The sequence below is a fragment of the Giraffa tippelskirchi genome, chromosome 10 (genome assembly GCF_054371585.1).
Source record: "Giraffa tippelskirchi isolate mGirTip1 chromosome 10, T2T-mGirTip1v1.2.pri, whole genome shotgun sequence".
Classification (NCBI taxonomy): domain Eukaryota; kingdom Metazoa; phylum Chordata; class Mammalia; order Artiodactyla; family Giraffidae; genus Giraffa; species Giraffa tippelskirchi.
The window spans coordinates 140,890,070-140,906,937 of NC_137284.1; the positions used below are offsets into that span (position 1 = coordinate 140,890,070).

The 16,868-nt window shown below is 38.1% G+C and overlaps 1 protein-coding gene across 4 annotated transcripts in view; it reads left to right on the forward strand.

The window, feature by feature from the left end:
* EXOC4 (exocyst complex component 4) overlaps nt 1–16,868 on the forward strand; it is an 875,766-nt gene that overhangs the window by 145,543 nt on the left and 713,355 nt on the right. For all 4 annotated transcript variants that reach the window (XM_081532917.1, XM_081532918.1, XM_081532920.1 and 1 more), the window contains one exon: nt 4,827–4,936. In XM_081532917.1, the coding sequence (XP_081389043.1) occupies nt 4,827–4,936 (110 nt within the window). The remainder of the gene's footprint in view (nt 1–4,826; nt 4,937–16,868) is intronic.

The window sequence follows — 16,868 nt, forward strand, 5'->3', positions numbered from 1 at the left end:
ATTTGGTCTTAAAAATGTTTTTCTTTTTATGTGTGTCTGTTTTGTTATCTTTCAGGGCTTTCTCCCTCCCTCTTTGCTTAGATATTAGCTTCATTTTATTTTGTATTGCCTGTCTTCTCTCTTGCGTTATCATTCGTTACCATGTCTGTTTCTGACTTCTCTACCCTCTGAATCATTCATGATTCTTTCTGTATGTTCAGGCAGATCTTAGAACTATAGAGAATTACCATGCAAGACATTCCTGATTCATTATTCCGTTACATTTTCTCACTCAGGGCACATCATCTTCGACAGATCATTCTTAGCTGAGTTTGATTTAACCAACTTTTATGAGCACCTGCTCTTTGACAGGTCCTGCCCCAGCTGTTGGGGTTATAGGGTGAATATATTAGTTATTAGATTTACAACTAGTTGGATGGGTGTTTAATGGCCAGAAAGTCCTAGGGGTTATAGTGGTAGGCGGTTGTTTTTGGTGTGGTTAATTTTGCTTTATAATTTTCCTGTCTGCCACCATGTGGTTATTAAATATCAAGGCACTCAGTTAGAATATACAGTTCCTGATTTTGGGAGGAGGGGTGCTATCTTATTCTAGAAGGATTTATGTGTATCATCTTTTTCAAGTCAGTTGTGAATGATTCTGAATTGATTTAAAATTTGTAACCATAAATATTTAAAAAGCAAAGTAGTTTCTATTAATATTTCTTTGAAAATAAAGCCATTTAGATGATTCATATTTATTAGCAATTCACATTAATTGACAATCTAATATTTTTTACTTAAGGTAACATTGGTTTATGCATTGTATGTTTCTTGTCTGCAGCATTGTATTTTGACTTCTGTATGCACTTCAGTGTGCTCATCACCAACAAATTAGTTTTCTTTTTTAAAAATAGTATTTATTTGGCTATACCAAGTCATAGTTGCAACACGTGGGATGTAGTTCCCAGACCAGGGATCGAACCCAGGTCCCCTGCATTGGAACCGTGGATTCTTAACCAGTGGACCACCAGGGAAGTCTCAACAAATTAGTTTTCATTCATTGCCCTCCAGTTGACCCAGTTTACCTGTTTTGCCCTCCTCCTATCTCTTTTCTCCCTGGTAACACTACTCTATTCTCTATGGTGGTTGGTGGTTTAGTTGCTCAGTCATGTCTATTTGCGAACCCATGGACTGTAGCCTGCCAGGCTCCTCTGTCTATGGGATTTTCCAGGCGAGAATACTGGAGTGGGTTGCCATTTCCTTCTCCAGGGGATCTTCCCGACACAGAGATTGAACTGCAGGCAGATGTTATTTGTTTTGTTTTGGTTTGATCATTTGTGTTTGATTTTTATATTCCACATATGAGTGAAATCCTAAAATTATTTATCTTTTTTACGTTTTTTCACTTATCCTACTACCCTCAAGGTCTACCCATGTTTTTGTAAATGAGGAAGATCTCATAATTTTTATTGTTGAGTAGTATTCCATTGTAGGCATATGTATACATATATATATACATGAACATAATAGCAGATGTATATACACACACACACACAATGTGTGTGTGTGTGTGTGTGTATATATCCTCTTTATCCATTTATATGTTGATGGGCGCTGAGGTTGTTTCCTTATCTTGACCACTGTAAATAGTGCTGCTGTGAACATAGGGTGCACATATCTTTTCGAATTTGTGTTTTCATATTCTTCACATAGATACTCAGAAGTGGAATATCTGGATCATGTGGTAATTCTAGTCTTAATTTTTCCAAGAATCTCCATTACTGTTTTCCGTAGTGGCTATACCAATCTGCATTCCCACTAACAGTATATAAGGGTTCCTTTTCCCGCACATTTTCTCCCACATTTGTTATTGCTTTTAATAATAATCTAGTTTTTATTTTATTTTTTTTGTTTTCAAAAATATGTCCTCTGAAGTATTGAAAACCCTTTGAGGCTACTAATACTTCTCAACTTTATTTCTGATGTACAATGAGGACAGGCCTTTTCTCGCTTCTGAAATTGAAACTGAGAGGTCGGTATGTGATATTCTGTAATAGCTCGTACCCTTCTGTTGAGTTTCCTATCTGTAGTAACAAAATGAGTGGGTGTGCCCCCTTTCTTTTGAACTTTTACGACTAAGTCCTTCCATAAAAGAAGAAGAGAAAAACCAAAAGCCATTTCCAGAGTTACTTGCCTTTGGGTTAATGTTCACAAAGGAGAAAATTGAAGCCCAAGGGAAAATTTTAGAAGGAGAAATGAGTCTATGAAAATAGTTTTGCAGTAAATTGACTTTCTAAGAGTTTATTGATGGAGTTAGAGGGCCCTTCTGGCTCTGATAATAAAGTCAGCAGATTATGTTTTTTCAAAGTTAAAATGGCAAGCTGTTTATCACCCTATATTTAACTGAAATGTATTTTTAGGTTAAAACGGAGAAGGTAGTTGTAGGTTTTAATCTAAAGTGAATCGTGTGCACCTCTATATTTACAGAAGTGTGTATTATGTTCACATATACATATGACTGTGCATACACATGTGTACTAACTGCTACCTCATTTACAGCTGTGGCAGGCAGTATTCTGTGTACCTCAGTCTTCTGTTAATCGATACCTTCATTTATCAATGCTTTAAAAATAGCTCCTCCACTTCTGTTATGAGAATACTTATTACATTTATCAAGCCTTATTCCTATTATTTAAAGTAGAAATTAACTTTTTCCTAATAACTCAGAAACAGCACTGTCAACATTAGTGGTTATCTTCTGCCTTTGGGCATGTGTGTCCAGAGGCTAGGCAGGGGTGTAGAGCTATTTTCCAGTTATGAATAAGATGGAGGTAAAAGAGAGGTAGCTGAGGAGAAGAAATGAAGATAAAAGTAGTCAGTGTACAAAAGCTGAATGGATAAAGATATGATTGAATTGGTTTTATAATTAGATGATTATAGCAAATCAGTGGATCAGAAGGCTCTTTTAGGTTTTCTTAAGATAGTGTAGGCAAATAGGAACTTACAGCTTTATATTGGAGAAGAGTTACTGGAGCTAACTATGTCAGTTCAATTCCTGGTAAATGCTATTTCTGTAACTTTTATGTCTTATTCTTCACTTGAGGTTTCGCATTAGTCTGCAAGTGATTCTAGCACTTGGAAATGCGTGAAGTTGGGTTTAGCTCATATCTTAGTCATACTTCTTGGATGCTCAGCCCTGAGCGAAGTGCCAAGCACATGGCAGATGCTGAGATTTGTTTGAGTAATGATTCCCCCTTCCTAGTCATAAGTGAAAAGGGAGAAGTTAATGACAGTCATAGTTACCCTCCCAGCCAAGGACGATGGCTGTCAACATTGTTCAGTTCAGTCGCTCAGTCGTGTCCAACTCTTTGTGCCCCCATGGACTGCAGCACACCAGGCCTCCCTGTCCATCACCAACTCCCAGAGTTTACGCAAACTCATGTCCATTGAGTCGGTGATGTCATCCAACCATCTCATCCTCTGTTGTCCCCTTCTGCTCCCGCCTTCAATCATTTCCAGCATCAGTGTCTTTTCAAATGAGTCAGTTCTTTGCATCTGGTGGCCAGAGTATTGGAGTTTCAGCTTCTGCATCAGTCCTTCCAATGAATATTCAGGGCTGATTTTCTTTACGATGGACTGGTTGGATCTGCTTGCTGTCAACATTGTTAACATTCAATAAAAATAATTCCTTAAAGGATAATTTTGCCCTTTAATAAAAGTTTCTGAAAGTTTTCTGAACGTATTTTTTTTTTTTTTTAATTAGCTTAAGGATGCACACATACCTAGGTTAAGAATATACACATACTTTTGGTTTCAAAGGAGTGGTGGGAGGCAGGTGGGGATGTCACTGTCGTTGATGTTCCAACTCCCACACATTTCTTTTTTTCTCCACTTGGAGGAAGCTTCCTTGGAGGTGTAGTCTTGTTCCTGCTCACCACTGCCTGTTCTCCTTTCCCAGATCATTTGAGAATCACTTCCATGGTAGTTACTGGGACTGGAAGGAGGCGAGAACTATGGCTTTGACCCGTCTGTCCTTGGAACATGAGTTAGAGAAGTTTTTGTGTTGGAAATGCAGAGTGATTAGATGATTCAGTTTCTTCAACCGGTGTTATTTGCCTTGGCACCGCCTACATTCTTGTACTTAACAGATGTCTATAAATGGAACTTATCTTGAAAATTTGATTTTTATGGTCTTTGTGTCACTTAAAATTATTGTGTTTATATGGAGATGCTCAAGTTAATAAGATGAGTTGCTGGACCTTTTTGGAAAAGGTGAAATGGGCAATCGAATACTGAATTAACCTATTTGAGATTCCTTAAATCATCTTTCATAGGTGTGATTCTCAGCTTGATGAAATTTATGAATTTTTTTTTAAAGGAAACTAAATGTAGTGAATTCCCAGTGTATCTTAAAAAAATCCAGCTTGAAAAACACAAGTTAAACTGGACTTAACTATTTAAACTTTCATTCATTTATCACAATAAGATGTTATTTGCTCTTCCTTTGCTGATAAGTTTAATACAGAAACAAAGAGGTACTGAAGTTGCATGGTATAATTTGGTTATAAGGTGGTTATCCAGATCATCAGAAGATCCACTAATTTTCTTAACCTAGTATTGAACTAGAAAGATAAAAATGTAAATATTTGGAATCCTTAAAATGCGTCTTTATTCACTTGTCTGTGACAATCACTGCTTTATGAAATAGACTAGGGGGATACTTGAAGTCAGAGTGTCAAGAGGGTTCATGACAGAAAGAAAGGAATAAAGGACGGGCATGTCCTGGAATGTAAGTAGATTTTGGAGAAAGTGGCAAGTGAGTAACTACCGCTGTTCTTCCCCTTCAGCTCCCTGGTGAAGGACACCTCTCCTGTCCCTCTGCTTGATGTTACAAACCTTCCTACGCCTCGGAAATTCCTCGATACCTCTCATTATTCTACTCCTGGAAGCTCCAGTGGTAAGTATTTAATTCTTCAGCCACTCAACTGCTTTTTAATGGGCTGCAGTTCCTGGGCCTGGGCCAGGGTGGGCATTCCATTTGAGCAGCAGTGCTTGTTTTCTTTGAAGTTGAATGCTTTTTGGTGGTGTGTGTGTTTTGTTTTGGGTTTTTTTTGCTCTAACTTCTGTTGAGCCTGTTAGCTGTTACCCAGCTGCTGCACATAGCACATTCCTTGTCTGGTCTATGAGAGCTTTTGAGTGTGTGACCTCTGCTCTGTAGCCACATTCCCTGTGTTTTCCAAGCGGCCTCTCCATGTCTCCCTGTGTGTGCATGTGTGGACACACTCGGTGCACTCTGAGGACATACCTGCAAACTAGTCTTGTTTCTTCTTGAGCTACCTAATATGATACTGAATGAGACAAAGGAGAGTCATTTTTGCTGATATTTAAAGTTGGGGGAGGGAAGAGGTAGTTTTGAATATGGAAGTAAAGTTTAAGGGGATTTTTCTGGAGTGGCTCAGACCTGCCCCATCAGAGGGTTCAGTTCATTTCAGCTGGGCTCAGAGCTTCTGGGCTGCTGCAAAAACCTGCCCTGCCATTGCAGCCTCGGGTTGGGGAGATGGTGCCTGGATTTTTTTGTGGGCTCCGCCACAGTTGCCTTGGTATGACCTCCTCACAAATGCTTTTAAAGAAATAGTAATGTCTTTAACTATATGAACCGTGAACTTCCAGATGTTCAAGCTGGTTTTAGAAAAGGCAGAGGAACCAGAGATCAAATTGCCAATATCCGCTGGATCATCGAAAAAGCAAGAGAGTTCCAGAAAAACATCTATTTCTGCTTTATTGACTATGCCAAAGCCTTTGATTGTGTGGATCACAGTAAACTGTGGAAAATTCTGAAAGAGATGGGAATACCAGACCATCTGACCTGTCTTTTGAGAAACCTGTATGCAGGTCAGGAAGCCACAGTTAGAACTAGACATGGAACAACAGACTGGTTCCAAATAGGAAAAGGAGTACGTCAAGGCTACATATTGTCACCCTGCTTATTTAACTTCTATGCAGAGTACATCATGAGAAATGCTGGGCTGGAAGAAACACAAGCTGGAATCAAGATTGCCAGGAGAAATATCAATAACCTCAGATATGCGGATGACACCACCCTTATGGCAGAAAGTGAAGAACTAAAGAGCCTCTTGATGAAGGTGAAAGAGGAGAGTGAAAAAGTTGGCTTAAAGCTCAATGTTCAGAAAACTAAGATCATGGCATCTGGTCCCATCACTTCATGGGAAATAGATGGGCAAACAGTGGAAACAGTGTCAGACTTCATTTTTTTGGGCTCCAGAATCACTGCTGATGGTGACTGCAGCCATGAAATTAAAAGACGCTTACTCCTCGGAAGGAAGGTTATGGCCAACCTAGATAGCATATTTAAAAGCAGAGACATTACTTTGCCAACAAAAGTCCGTCTTGTCAACGCTATGGTTTTTCCAGTGGTCATGTATGGATGTGAGAGTTGGCCGATGAAGAAAGCTCAGCGCCGAAGAATTGATGCTTTTGAACTGTGTTGTTGGAGAAGACTCTTGAGAGTTCCTTGGACTGCAAGGAGATCCAATCAATCCATCCTAAAAGAGATCAATCCTGGGTGTTCATTGGAAGGTCTGATGTTGAAGCTGAAGCTCCAATACTTTGGGCACCTCATGCGAAGGGTTGACTCATTGGAAAAGACCCTAATGCTGGGTAGGATGGGGGCGGGAGGAGAAGGGGACGACAGAGGATGAGATGGTTGGATGGCATCACCGACTCGATGGACATGGGTTTGGGTAGACTCTGGGAGTTGGTGATGGACAGAGAGGCCTGGCGTGCTGCAATTCATGGGGTCGCAAAGAGTCGGACACGACCGAACAACTGAACTAAACTGAATGTCTTTTAAAGGAATAACATTATTATTGACTTTTCAGATAAAACATAGTTCTTACTAGTTCTGTAGTCCTATAGGGCTTGAAATGATGAAAAGGTGGAAAAATAATTTGAGTTCAGTCAATGCATTTTGTGCAACTAACTGAAAGTGTTTATTTTGAGAGCCTAACAATATACTGTTGCTGAAGCATATTTAATTACTTTATAAAATATAATTTAATTAAATTTTAGGAGTATTTAAGCTTGGAATCTTGAAGTTTATTGCTTTTACTGTAGGAAAAGTATAAGAATTGCTTTTTTAAGGTGGGTTGATTTTAGTTTTTTTATTGAGTTATAGTTGATTTATATTGTTGTCCTAATTTCTGCTATAAGGAATTGTTTTATAATAAAGTTTAGTTGCTCATTTTTTTAAAACCCAAACACATATTATGACAGTTTACAAAGCTTTGTATTCAGACTTCTTCCTGGAGTAAAAGGTTTTGTTTTCTCCCCCTTTCTTTGCTGTATCTCTGTTCTGTGAGTTTTGACACTGCTTTGAGCTGTTGTAGAGTGTGGAATTATGATACAGAAAATACATTTATACTCTTGATTTATATTTTACCTCTGCCTTTTGTGGAAATTACCAATTGTTAGATCTTTGTGTCTTTATGATGTGAATTGCCGCTTGGCCTGGTTGTATCAATTTAGGTAAATATTGCTGAGTCAATGGCCAAGTGAAATAAAAATTTTAATTGTTCATGAAGAGATGATGGGGCAGGCGTTTTGAAAATGAAAAACATAAATACCAAATTAGCTGAAAAAAGGCCAGTGATGGAAAATTTCAGTGGAAGCTAATTCTGCAACATCTATTACTTTTAATGAGACAGCTTTTCCTCTCTGTGCACTTTTTCTGTGAGGCCCTGCAGTTAGCCTTTATCACTAAGTGGAGCTCATAGTGCCACTTTGACTTCAGCCATCTGTCCGTTCATTTTTGGGAATGACTCTGGAAGAACTGCGTGATAGATTAGTGGAGCTTGGGACCATTATGAAGACAGCTTGTAGACGTGGCCCCAAAACTTTCTTTTTAGAAAGGCTCATTTCCTTTTCTGTTTGGAAGACTGAGCTCTTGGTTTTTCTGGGGGTGACTGAAAAAGAAGGTAGTTATGCAATCCACCCCAGTATTTTTGCCTAGAGAATCCTGTGGATGGAGGAGCCTGGTGGGCTGTGTCCATAAGGTCGCACAGAGTCGGATACGACTGAAGCGACTTAGCATGCGTGTATGCATTGATTAAAGTCAATAGTAACAGTAGTTAACATGTGCTTAGTATACCTTCTATCTGTGAAACAGTAGAAATAAGTGCTTTACATGAATTAACTCATGAAGTCCTTCAATGATCTTAGAGGAGAGGCACTGTTAGCCCCATTTTACAGGTGAGAAAAGCAAGACTGAGGATGGTTAATGATAGATTTAAGTGGACACAGCTGACACATAGTAGTGCTTGTGATTTCACATCAGGACCTGGGCTCCAGAGCATGCACAGTTTTCCTGCAAATAAACTAGATACTTGGTTTCTGTCACTGCTGCAACAGATTACCACAAGAAACATGTATCATCCTATAGTTTTGTGAGTTAAAAGTCCTGTATGGGTCTCACTGGGCTAAAATGAAGGTTGTGGACAGGGCTGTGTTCCTACCAGAAGTTCTATGGGAGAATCCATTTCCTTGCCTTTACGTGCTCTTAGAGGCTCTTGCTTTCCTTGACTTGTGGCAGGCTCCCTTTCTCCATCTTCACCATCAGGGACAGTGGGTCACATTCTTCTCACCTTATACCTCTCTGACCCACTCTTTTGCTTCCTTCTTCTCGAGGGACCATGTGATTAAACTGAAACCCACCCAGATAACCCAAGATCTTTTCTCTATCTCAATATCCTTAACCTTAATCACATGTACAGAGTCTCCTTTGTCATGTAAAGTAACATATTCACAGATTCTGGGGGTTAGTTCATGAATATCTTTCATGGGCTTCCCTGGTGGTGGCTCAGTGGTACAGAATCTGCCTGCCAGTGTAGGAGATGGGGCTCTGATCCCTGAGTCAGGAAGATTTCCTGACAACCTCTAGAGCCAGTATTCTTATCTGGGAAATCCAATGGACAGGGGAGCCTGGTGGGCTACAATCCATGGGGTTGCAAAAGTGTCGAACACGACTTAGTGACTAAACAACAACAATCTTTCAGGGTCCATTCTACTTGTCACAGTCTGCAAGTACTTATTTTCTGACCTAAGTTATTTTTAGGCGCCGATATATAAAAATTTGACTTGTTGAAATGATGTGTGAAGTCTTTGCAGTTCTTGTTTTTAGGACTATATTAATCTGGGTCACATTATTAAAGGGGATTGTATAAATGAGAAAAATGTAAATAGGTTCTAATAAGTACATATAAAAGTGTGGGGCTGATGAAATGTACTATAATAAAGGACAGAAATTTTGTCTTATTCTAAATAATGGACAGTAAGTCCTGAGAGTCTATTTGTGAAGTGCTCTGCAAGTCAGCCTAGAAAGTAATAGTCATTTTCAGCAGGGAATTTAACATAGGCTTTTAAAGCTCCTTTCTCATCTTGTAAAATAGTAGGATTGAAGGTGTAATCCATTAGAGCTGACATTTCTATAGAGGAAGTTGCAATAGGGAATCCCTGGGTAGAATAGATCTCCCATTGGGGTGCCATAAATTAAAGTTGCGAGTGATTTCTGAGAACTTTCAGATTATTATTAATTAAATGAGAATTTTGGTGGCTTGTGAATGAGTCATTTTTCAAATGTCTTGTTTAGAGATAGAGTTGTGAGTGACTTTTATGTGAGAGGTGTTCTATCATAGTTTACATGTTACCATTAGTAAGATACTATACATCATTCAACTGATGCAGCAGTCCTAAGAGGTAGTTGGGGCAGGTACTGTTACTGTCATTATGGTTATTATATTTATGTCATATTTAAGTGTATTGCCAAATATTTAAGTTATCATAAAATTGTATGGAATTATCTATGTCTGTGTATCATCTAATTAAAAATAAAATCTTTAATTATAAGATGCAAATTCCAGGCACAGATTGGCAGAAGCAAGCACCATATAAAGAGAAAAATGATTAGCATTCACTAATTTTCCTACATAATCATGAAGAAAAGCAGTGGCATAATAAAGAACTGGGCAAATGGGCAATTCACAGAAGAGTCTGTATACATGGAAAGATGGGCATTTATCTGACAGATGTTAAAATATCAAGAGTGTATAAAGAACCCCTATAAATTGGTAAGATAAGTAGAAAAATAAGCAAAAATATGAGCAGGCAGTTTGCATAGAGACAGCTATATTAGTCAATATATGAAAAACTGCTTATACTCTCTAGTTAATCAAGTGTTATTTTTAAAATAACACGAAAAATCAAGTGTCATTTTACAAATATGGAAGCTGAATTTAGGGATGTTGAGTGATTGGTCCAGGTTCAACCAAAAAGGTATTTGCTGGAGACTGGCCTCATCTGTCCTCACTCTAAATACGTAAAGGATGTATTTTGCAAGCATTTTTTTTTCTATTATTCTCATCAGTCACAGTATTTTATAATGTACAGGGAAACTAATGTCTAATTTAGATGTAGTCATTCAACTATAACTTAGGTAGAAGCATGGAAAAAATGTGGAGAAAAGCCAATAATTATAGTAAAATGTTGGTTTAAGCTTTTGGATTCTCAGTATGTCTTTTTATTTGGCAAATTGCCTTTGGAACATTCTGACTGAGCAATTACTCCCAAGGTACATAGGCATTTCATTTGTGGCTTCTTTATTCATTTTATTCACAGTCCTGCTGGGATTGCTGTGAATATAACTATAATGAAACTGGACTTCTCTCTCCCCTTCTTTCTGGTACCAGCATAGGTTAAGCAATAAAACTTAAAGAGAGCACAAATGAAATTATTTTTTCTTCTTTTGCTGCTGTTTTCTTGATGTGTGTTTTATTTCATCAAACCTTGTTCTGAGACTTGATATTTATCTCACGAATTTGGGGTTCAGTATTTAAAACATTCTCTACGTGGGTTGGGAGCTATGAATCCTAACATAAAAGGAGATGAAGCTTCTCTCTTTGGAACTCAAATGTCACTTTTAGAATAGTGAAGATCCGATTCTCCAAAATCTTGACATCTTTTGTTTTATTTCTGTCCTTACGATAGGATTTTCCTTTGGTATTTTAAAAATAACTGTTTCTGAGGTATCCGTACATTTGCTTTATTAAGTATCTTTGATTTCTATGATTGATCAGAAGTAGAGTTGAGGAATATATACAAGGGAGACAGAATAGAACTAATAGTTCAAATGTTTCTACATAGAAAAATGAAGCAAGACCAAAATTTATTTATTAAAAATATATTAATTTTTAATGTATAAACTGTATTAAATAATGTAATGTATATATAAATGTATTTATATAATGTATATAATGTACTTACATAAATACTATATATAACATATACGTGTATATAAATATATAGATCCCAAATTGCAAAGACCCAGACACGACTGAGCAACTGAACTGAACTGAAAATTGCCAAAGTAATCCTGAGAAGAAAGAACAAAGCAGGAGACTTAATATTCCCAGACTTTAGACGATACTACAAAACTACAGTAATCAAAACTATGGTACTGCGACAAAAACAGACGTACATACAGATCAATATATAGAAACAATGCCATCTCAGTCACTAAATTGTGTCTGACTCTTTGCAACCTCAAGGACCGTAGCCTGCCATGCTCCATTGTCCATGGAATGTTTTTTAGCAAGACTACTGGGGTATGTTGCCATTTCCTTCTCTAGGCGATTTTCCAGACCAGGGGTAGAACCCACATCTCCTGCATCTTCTGCATTGGTAGGCGGATTCTTTACCACTAAGTCACCTGGGAAGCCCAATACATATAATCTACATTTACACATGTACAACATATATACCCTTATATGTACATACTCATAGTAAAAGTATGAAAACAGGAAAAAGATACAGAATATAAAATATGTGGGTTTGTTTCCAGACCACCACAGTAAAGAGAGTCACAGGTATCTTTTGGCTTCCCAGTGCATATATGTTATGTTTATACTATATATAGTGTAAATGCTATGTAAATAGTTGATAGCGTGCATCTAAATTCAAGTTTTGCTTTTGGGAATTTTCTGGAATTTATTTTCTATCCATGGTTGGCTGAATTTGTGGATGTGAAACTCATGGAAATGGACTGCCAACTTGTTTGTCTTTATCCATTTTTAAATTTTATTTTTAATCTATTAATATCCATTAATGGATTTCTTAATATTGCACCAATTTTTCATTACTAGAATAAATTGCTCTTGATCATACTGTATTATTTTCTCGATGTAGGATTGAATTCTGTCTGCTAATATTTTATTTAGGATTTTTGCATCATGTTCATGAATAATAGTGGCCTGTGGTCCAAATCATACTATATTTTGGTTTCAATGTAGTAATTTGCTGCATAAAAGGAATTAGGATGTTCTCTTTCATTTTTCAATGCTCTGAAATAGTCTTTGGAGCTCTGGGAGTATCGGGTGTTTGAAGTATTAGGAATTTCTCTATGAAACCTTTTGGATCTGGTATGTTTGAATATATTTACTTTTTATTCTTCAATAATTTGTTTTCTCAGTGTAAATTGTTATGTTTAAACTTTCTGTTTCTATTGGGATCAATTTTAATAATCTCCCTAGGCAATTATTGATTTCATTTCTTTAATTTCATTTATATAGAATAATGTATATAGAATAATGGCATCACTGACTCGATGTACATGAGTTTGAGCAAGCTCCAGGAGTTGGTGATGGACAGAGAAGCCTGGTGTGCTGCAGTCCATGGGGTTGCAAAGAGCCAGACACGACTGAATGACTAAACTGAACTCATTTACATATAAAGTATTTTCTTACTGTTTTGAAATTCTTTTGTTTCCTGTATGTCATTTATCTAATTGTACTGTTTCCCTTTTCTTCTTGATGAAAGTAGCTAATGGTTTGTCTTCGGTGTTAGTTTTTTCTCCCAAGAAATAACCAGAATTGTGATGTATTGATTAGGTCCATTTTTTGTTCTCTACCTCATTGCTTTATGTTTTTGTTCTTTCCTTCTTCATGCTTTCATTTGGTTTATTCTTTTCCTGCACTAGACACTGAAATCATGCATTTTATTCTTTCATTTTTTACTGATGAAAGTATTTAGTGATAGAAATTTTTCTCTCATTACAACTTTACATGTATCCCATAGATACATATCATTGACAAAGATTGTCTTATTTCAGTTTTTATTTGTTCTTTGATCCAAGTGTTTTTAGTAAAAGAATTTTAAATTTAAAGATGAAAGGGTCTTTTGTGTTTTTTTTAAGATATTTTCTAGCTTTGTTGTGTTGAATTCAGAATGTTGCTTGTAATATTTTTACTTTATAGAACTTACATTTTCTTTGTGACTTAATATATTATGGTTTTGTTTTTTTTTAATATTCCAGGGATTCTTGAGAAGAAGATGCATTTTCTCTATCACATGAGAAGTCTGATGTATATTTGTGAAATTCTCCTTATTATGTTGTTTAAGTTGTCTTTCTCCATTTTTATTTTTAGTGTTTTTCTTCTATGTCTCTTTGACTCACCTATAGTTTTTGTTTAAAAATGGCGATTGCTGTTTTTTTGGTATGTGAGTAGTCGTGTGTTGTAGTTTCATTTGTGAATTGTGCTTTATGGCATTAAAAAATGACCTTCATTGATGTGGTTAATGCTTTTTGACTGACATACTGTTCATTCAAATGTGGAAAATATTTAAAGAAAATTCTTAAAGAGATGGGAATACCAGACCACCTGACCTGCCTCCTGAGAAATCTCTATGGTGGTCAGGAAGCAACAGTGAGAACTGGACATGGAACAACACACTGGTTCCAAATAGGGAAAGGAGTACGTCAAGGCTGTATATTGTCACCCTGCTTATTTAACTTATATACAGAGTACATCATGAGAAATGCTGGGCTGGAGGAAGCACAAGCTGGAATCAAGATTGCTGGGAGAAATATCAATAACCTCAGATATGCAGATGACACCACCCTTATGGCAGAAAGCGAAGAAGAACTAAAGAGCCTCTTGATGAAAGTGAAAGAGGAGAGAGAAAAAGTTGGCTTAAAGCTCAACATTCAGAAAACTAAGATCATGGCATCTGGTCCCATCACTTCATGGGAAATAGATGGGGAAACAGTGGAAACAGTGGTTGACTTTATTTTTTTGGGCTCCAAAATCACTGCAGATGGTGACTGCAGCCATGAAATTAAAAGACTCTACTCCTTGGAAGAAAAGTTGTGACCAACCTAGACAGCATATTAAAAATCAGAGACATTACTTTGCCACAAAGGTCCATCTAGTCAAAACTATGGTTTTTCCAGTAGTCACGTGTGGATGTGAGAGTTGGAGTATAAAGAAAGCTGAGCGCTGAAGAATTGATGGTTTTAAACCTAGACAGCAGATTAAAAATCAGAGACATTACTTTGCCACAAAGGTCCATCTAGTCAAAACTATGGCTTTTCCAGTAGTCACGTGTGGATGTGAGAGTTGGAGTATAAAGAAAGCTGAGCGCTGAAGAATTGATGGTTTTAAACTGTGGTGTTGGAGAAGACTCTGGAGAGTCCCTGGGACTGCAAGGAGATCCAACCAGTCCATCCTAAAGGAAATCAGTTCTGAATATTCATTGGAAGGACTGATGCTGAAGCTGAAACTCCAATACTTCGGCTACCTGATGGGAAGAACAGACTCATTTGAAAAGATGGTGATGCTGGGGAAGATTTAAGGTGGGGGGAGAAGGGGACAACAGGATGAGATGGTTGGATGGCATCACTGACTCAATGGACATGAGTTTGGGTGGACTCCAGGAGTTGGTGATGGACACAGAGGCCTGGCGTGCTGCAGTCTTTGGGGTTGCAAAGAGTTGGACGTGACGGAACAACTGAACTGAACTGAGTACATTATATCACCTACGAAATTGATTCAACAGATGTTAGTTTTGTTTTTATTCTAATAGAGTACTCCACTCTACCTTCTCTCTAAACATACCATCGTTTTCCCCTTAGCCCACTTTCACTATGGAAGGATCAAGGTATATTCATTGTGTTTTCAAAACTCAGTGCAATGTGGGATTCCATCTTCACTTCTGATTTGAAACTATCCATAATCACGATGGTGTGATCACTCACCTAGAGCCAGACATCCTGGAATGTGAAGTCAAGTGGGCCTTAGAAAGCATCACTACGAACAAAGCTAGTGGAGGTGATGGCATTCCAGTTGAGCTATTTCATATCCTCAAAGGTGATGCTGTGAACGTGCTGCACTCGATATGCCAGCAAATTTGGAAAACTCAGCAGCGGCCACAGGACTGGAAAAGGTCAGTTTTCGTTCCAATCCCAAAGAAAGGCAATGCCAAAGAATGCTCAAACTACTGCACAATTGCACTCATCTCACATGCTAGTAAAGTAATGCTCAAAATTCTCCAAGCCAGGCTTCAGCAATGCGTGAACCGTGAACTTCCAGATGTTCAAGCTGGTTTTAGAAAAGGCAGAGGAACCAGAGATCAAATTGCCGACATCAGCTGGATCGTCGAAAAAGCAAGAGAGTTCCAGAAAAACATCTATTTCTGCTTTATTGACTATGCCAAAGCCTTGACTGCGTGGATCACAATAAACTGTGGAAAATTCTGAAAGAGATGGGAATACCAGATCATCTGACCTGTCTCTTGAGAAACCTGTATGCAGGTCAGGATGCAACAGTTAGAACTGGACATGGAACAACAGACTGGTTCCAAATAGGAAAAAGAGTACGTCAAGGCTGCATATTGTCACCCTGCTTATTTAACTTCTATGCAGAGTACATCATGAGAAACGCTGGGCTGGAAGAAACACAAGCTGGAATCAAGATTGCCGGGAGAAATATCAATAACCTCAGATATGCGGATGACACCACCCTTATGGCAGAAAGTGAAGAACTAAAGAGCCTCTTGATGAAGGTGAAGGAGGAGAATGAAAAAGTTGGCTTAAAGCTCAACGTTCAGAAAACTAAGATCATGGCATCTGGTCCCATCACTTCCTGGGAAATAGATGGGGAAACAGTGGAAACAGTGTCAGACTTTATTTTTTTGGGCTCCAGAATCACTGCTGATGGTGATTGTAGCCATGAAATTAAAAGACGCTTACTCCTCGGAAGGAAGGTTATGGCCAACCTAGATAGCATATTTAAAAGCAGAGACATTACTTTGCCAACAAAAGTTCGTCTAGTCAAAGCTATGGTTTTTCCAGTGGTCATGTATGGATGTGAGAGTTGGACAGTGAAGAAAGCTGAGTGCCGCAGAATTGATGCTTTTGAACTGTGTTGTTGGAGAAGACTCTTGAGAGTTCCTTGGACTGCAAGGAGATCCAATCAATCCATCCTAAAAGAGTTCAATCCTGGGTGTTCATTGGAAGGTCTGATGTTGAAGCTGAAACTCCAATACTTTGGCCACCTCATGCGAAGGGTTGACTCATTGGAAAAGACCCTAATGCTGGGTAGGATTGGGTGCGGAAGGAGAAGGGGACGACAGAGGATGAGATGGTTGGATGGCATCACTGACTCGATGGACATGGGTTTGGGTAGACTCCAGGAGTTGGTGATGGACATAGAGGCCTGGCGTGCTGCAATTCATGGGGTCGCAAAGAGTCGGACACGACTGAGCGACTGAACTGAACTGAACTGATGTGAAACTGATGTGATGAGGCTGTAAAATCTCCTAGCTCCTTGGAAATGATTGCCCCCAGTAGCAGCAGCTGTCAACAGCTTTTGGTAGCTTCCTTTCAGGAGTGGGGTGTTATACTGTCTGTAGTTTTCTTTAAAGTAATTTAATCTGCACCTTAGGGGTGCTTAGTTAACAGTTTTGAAGTTCCTTAATCAGGAATGTCCGCTCTGGGGGTAGTTAGTTAACATTTGAAAGACCCTAATCAAGATTCTATACTC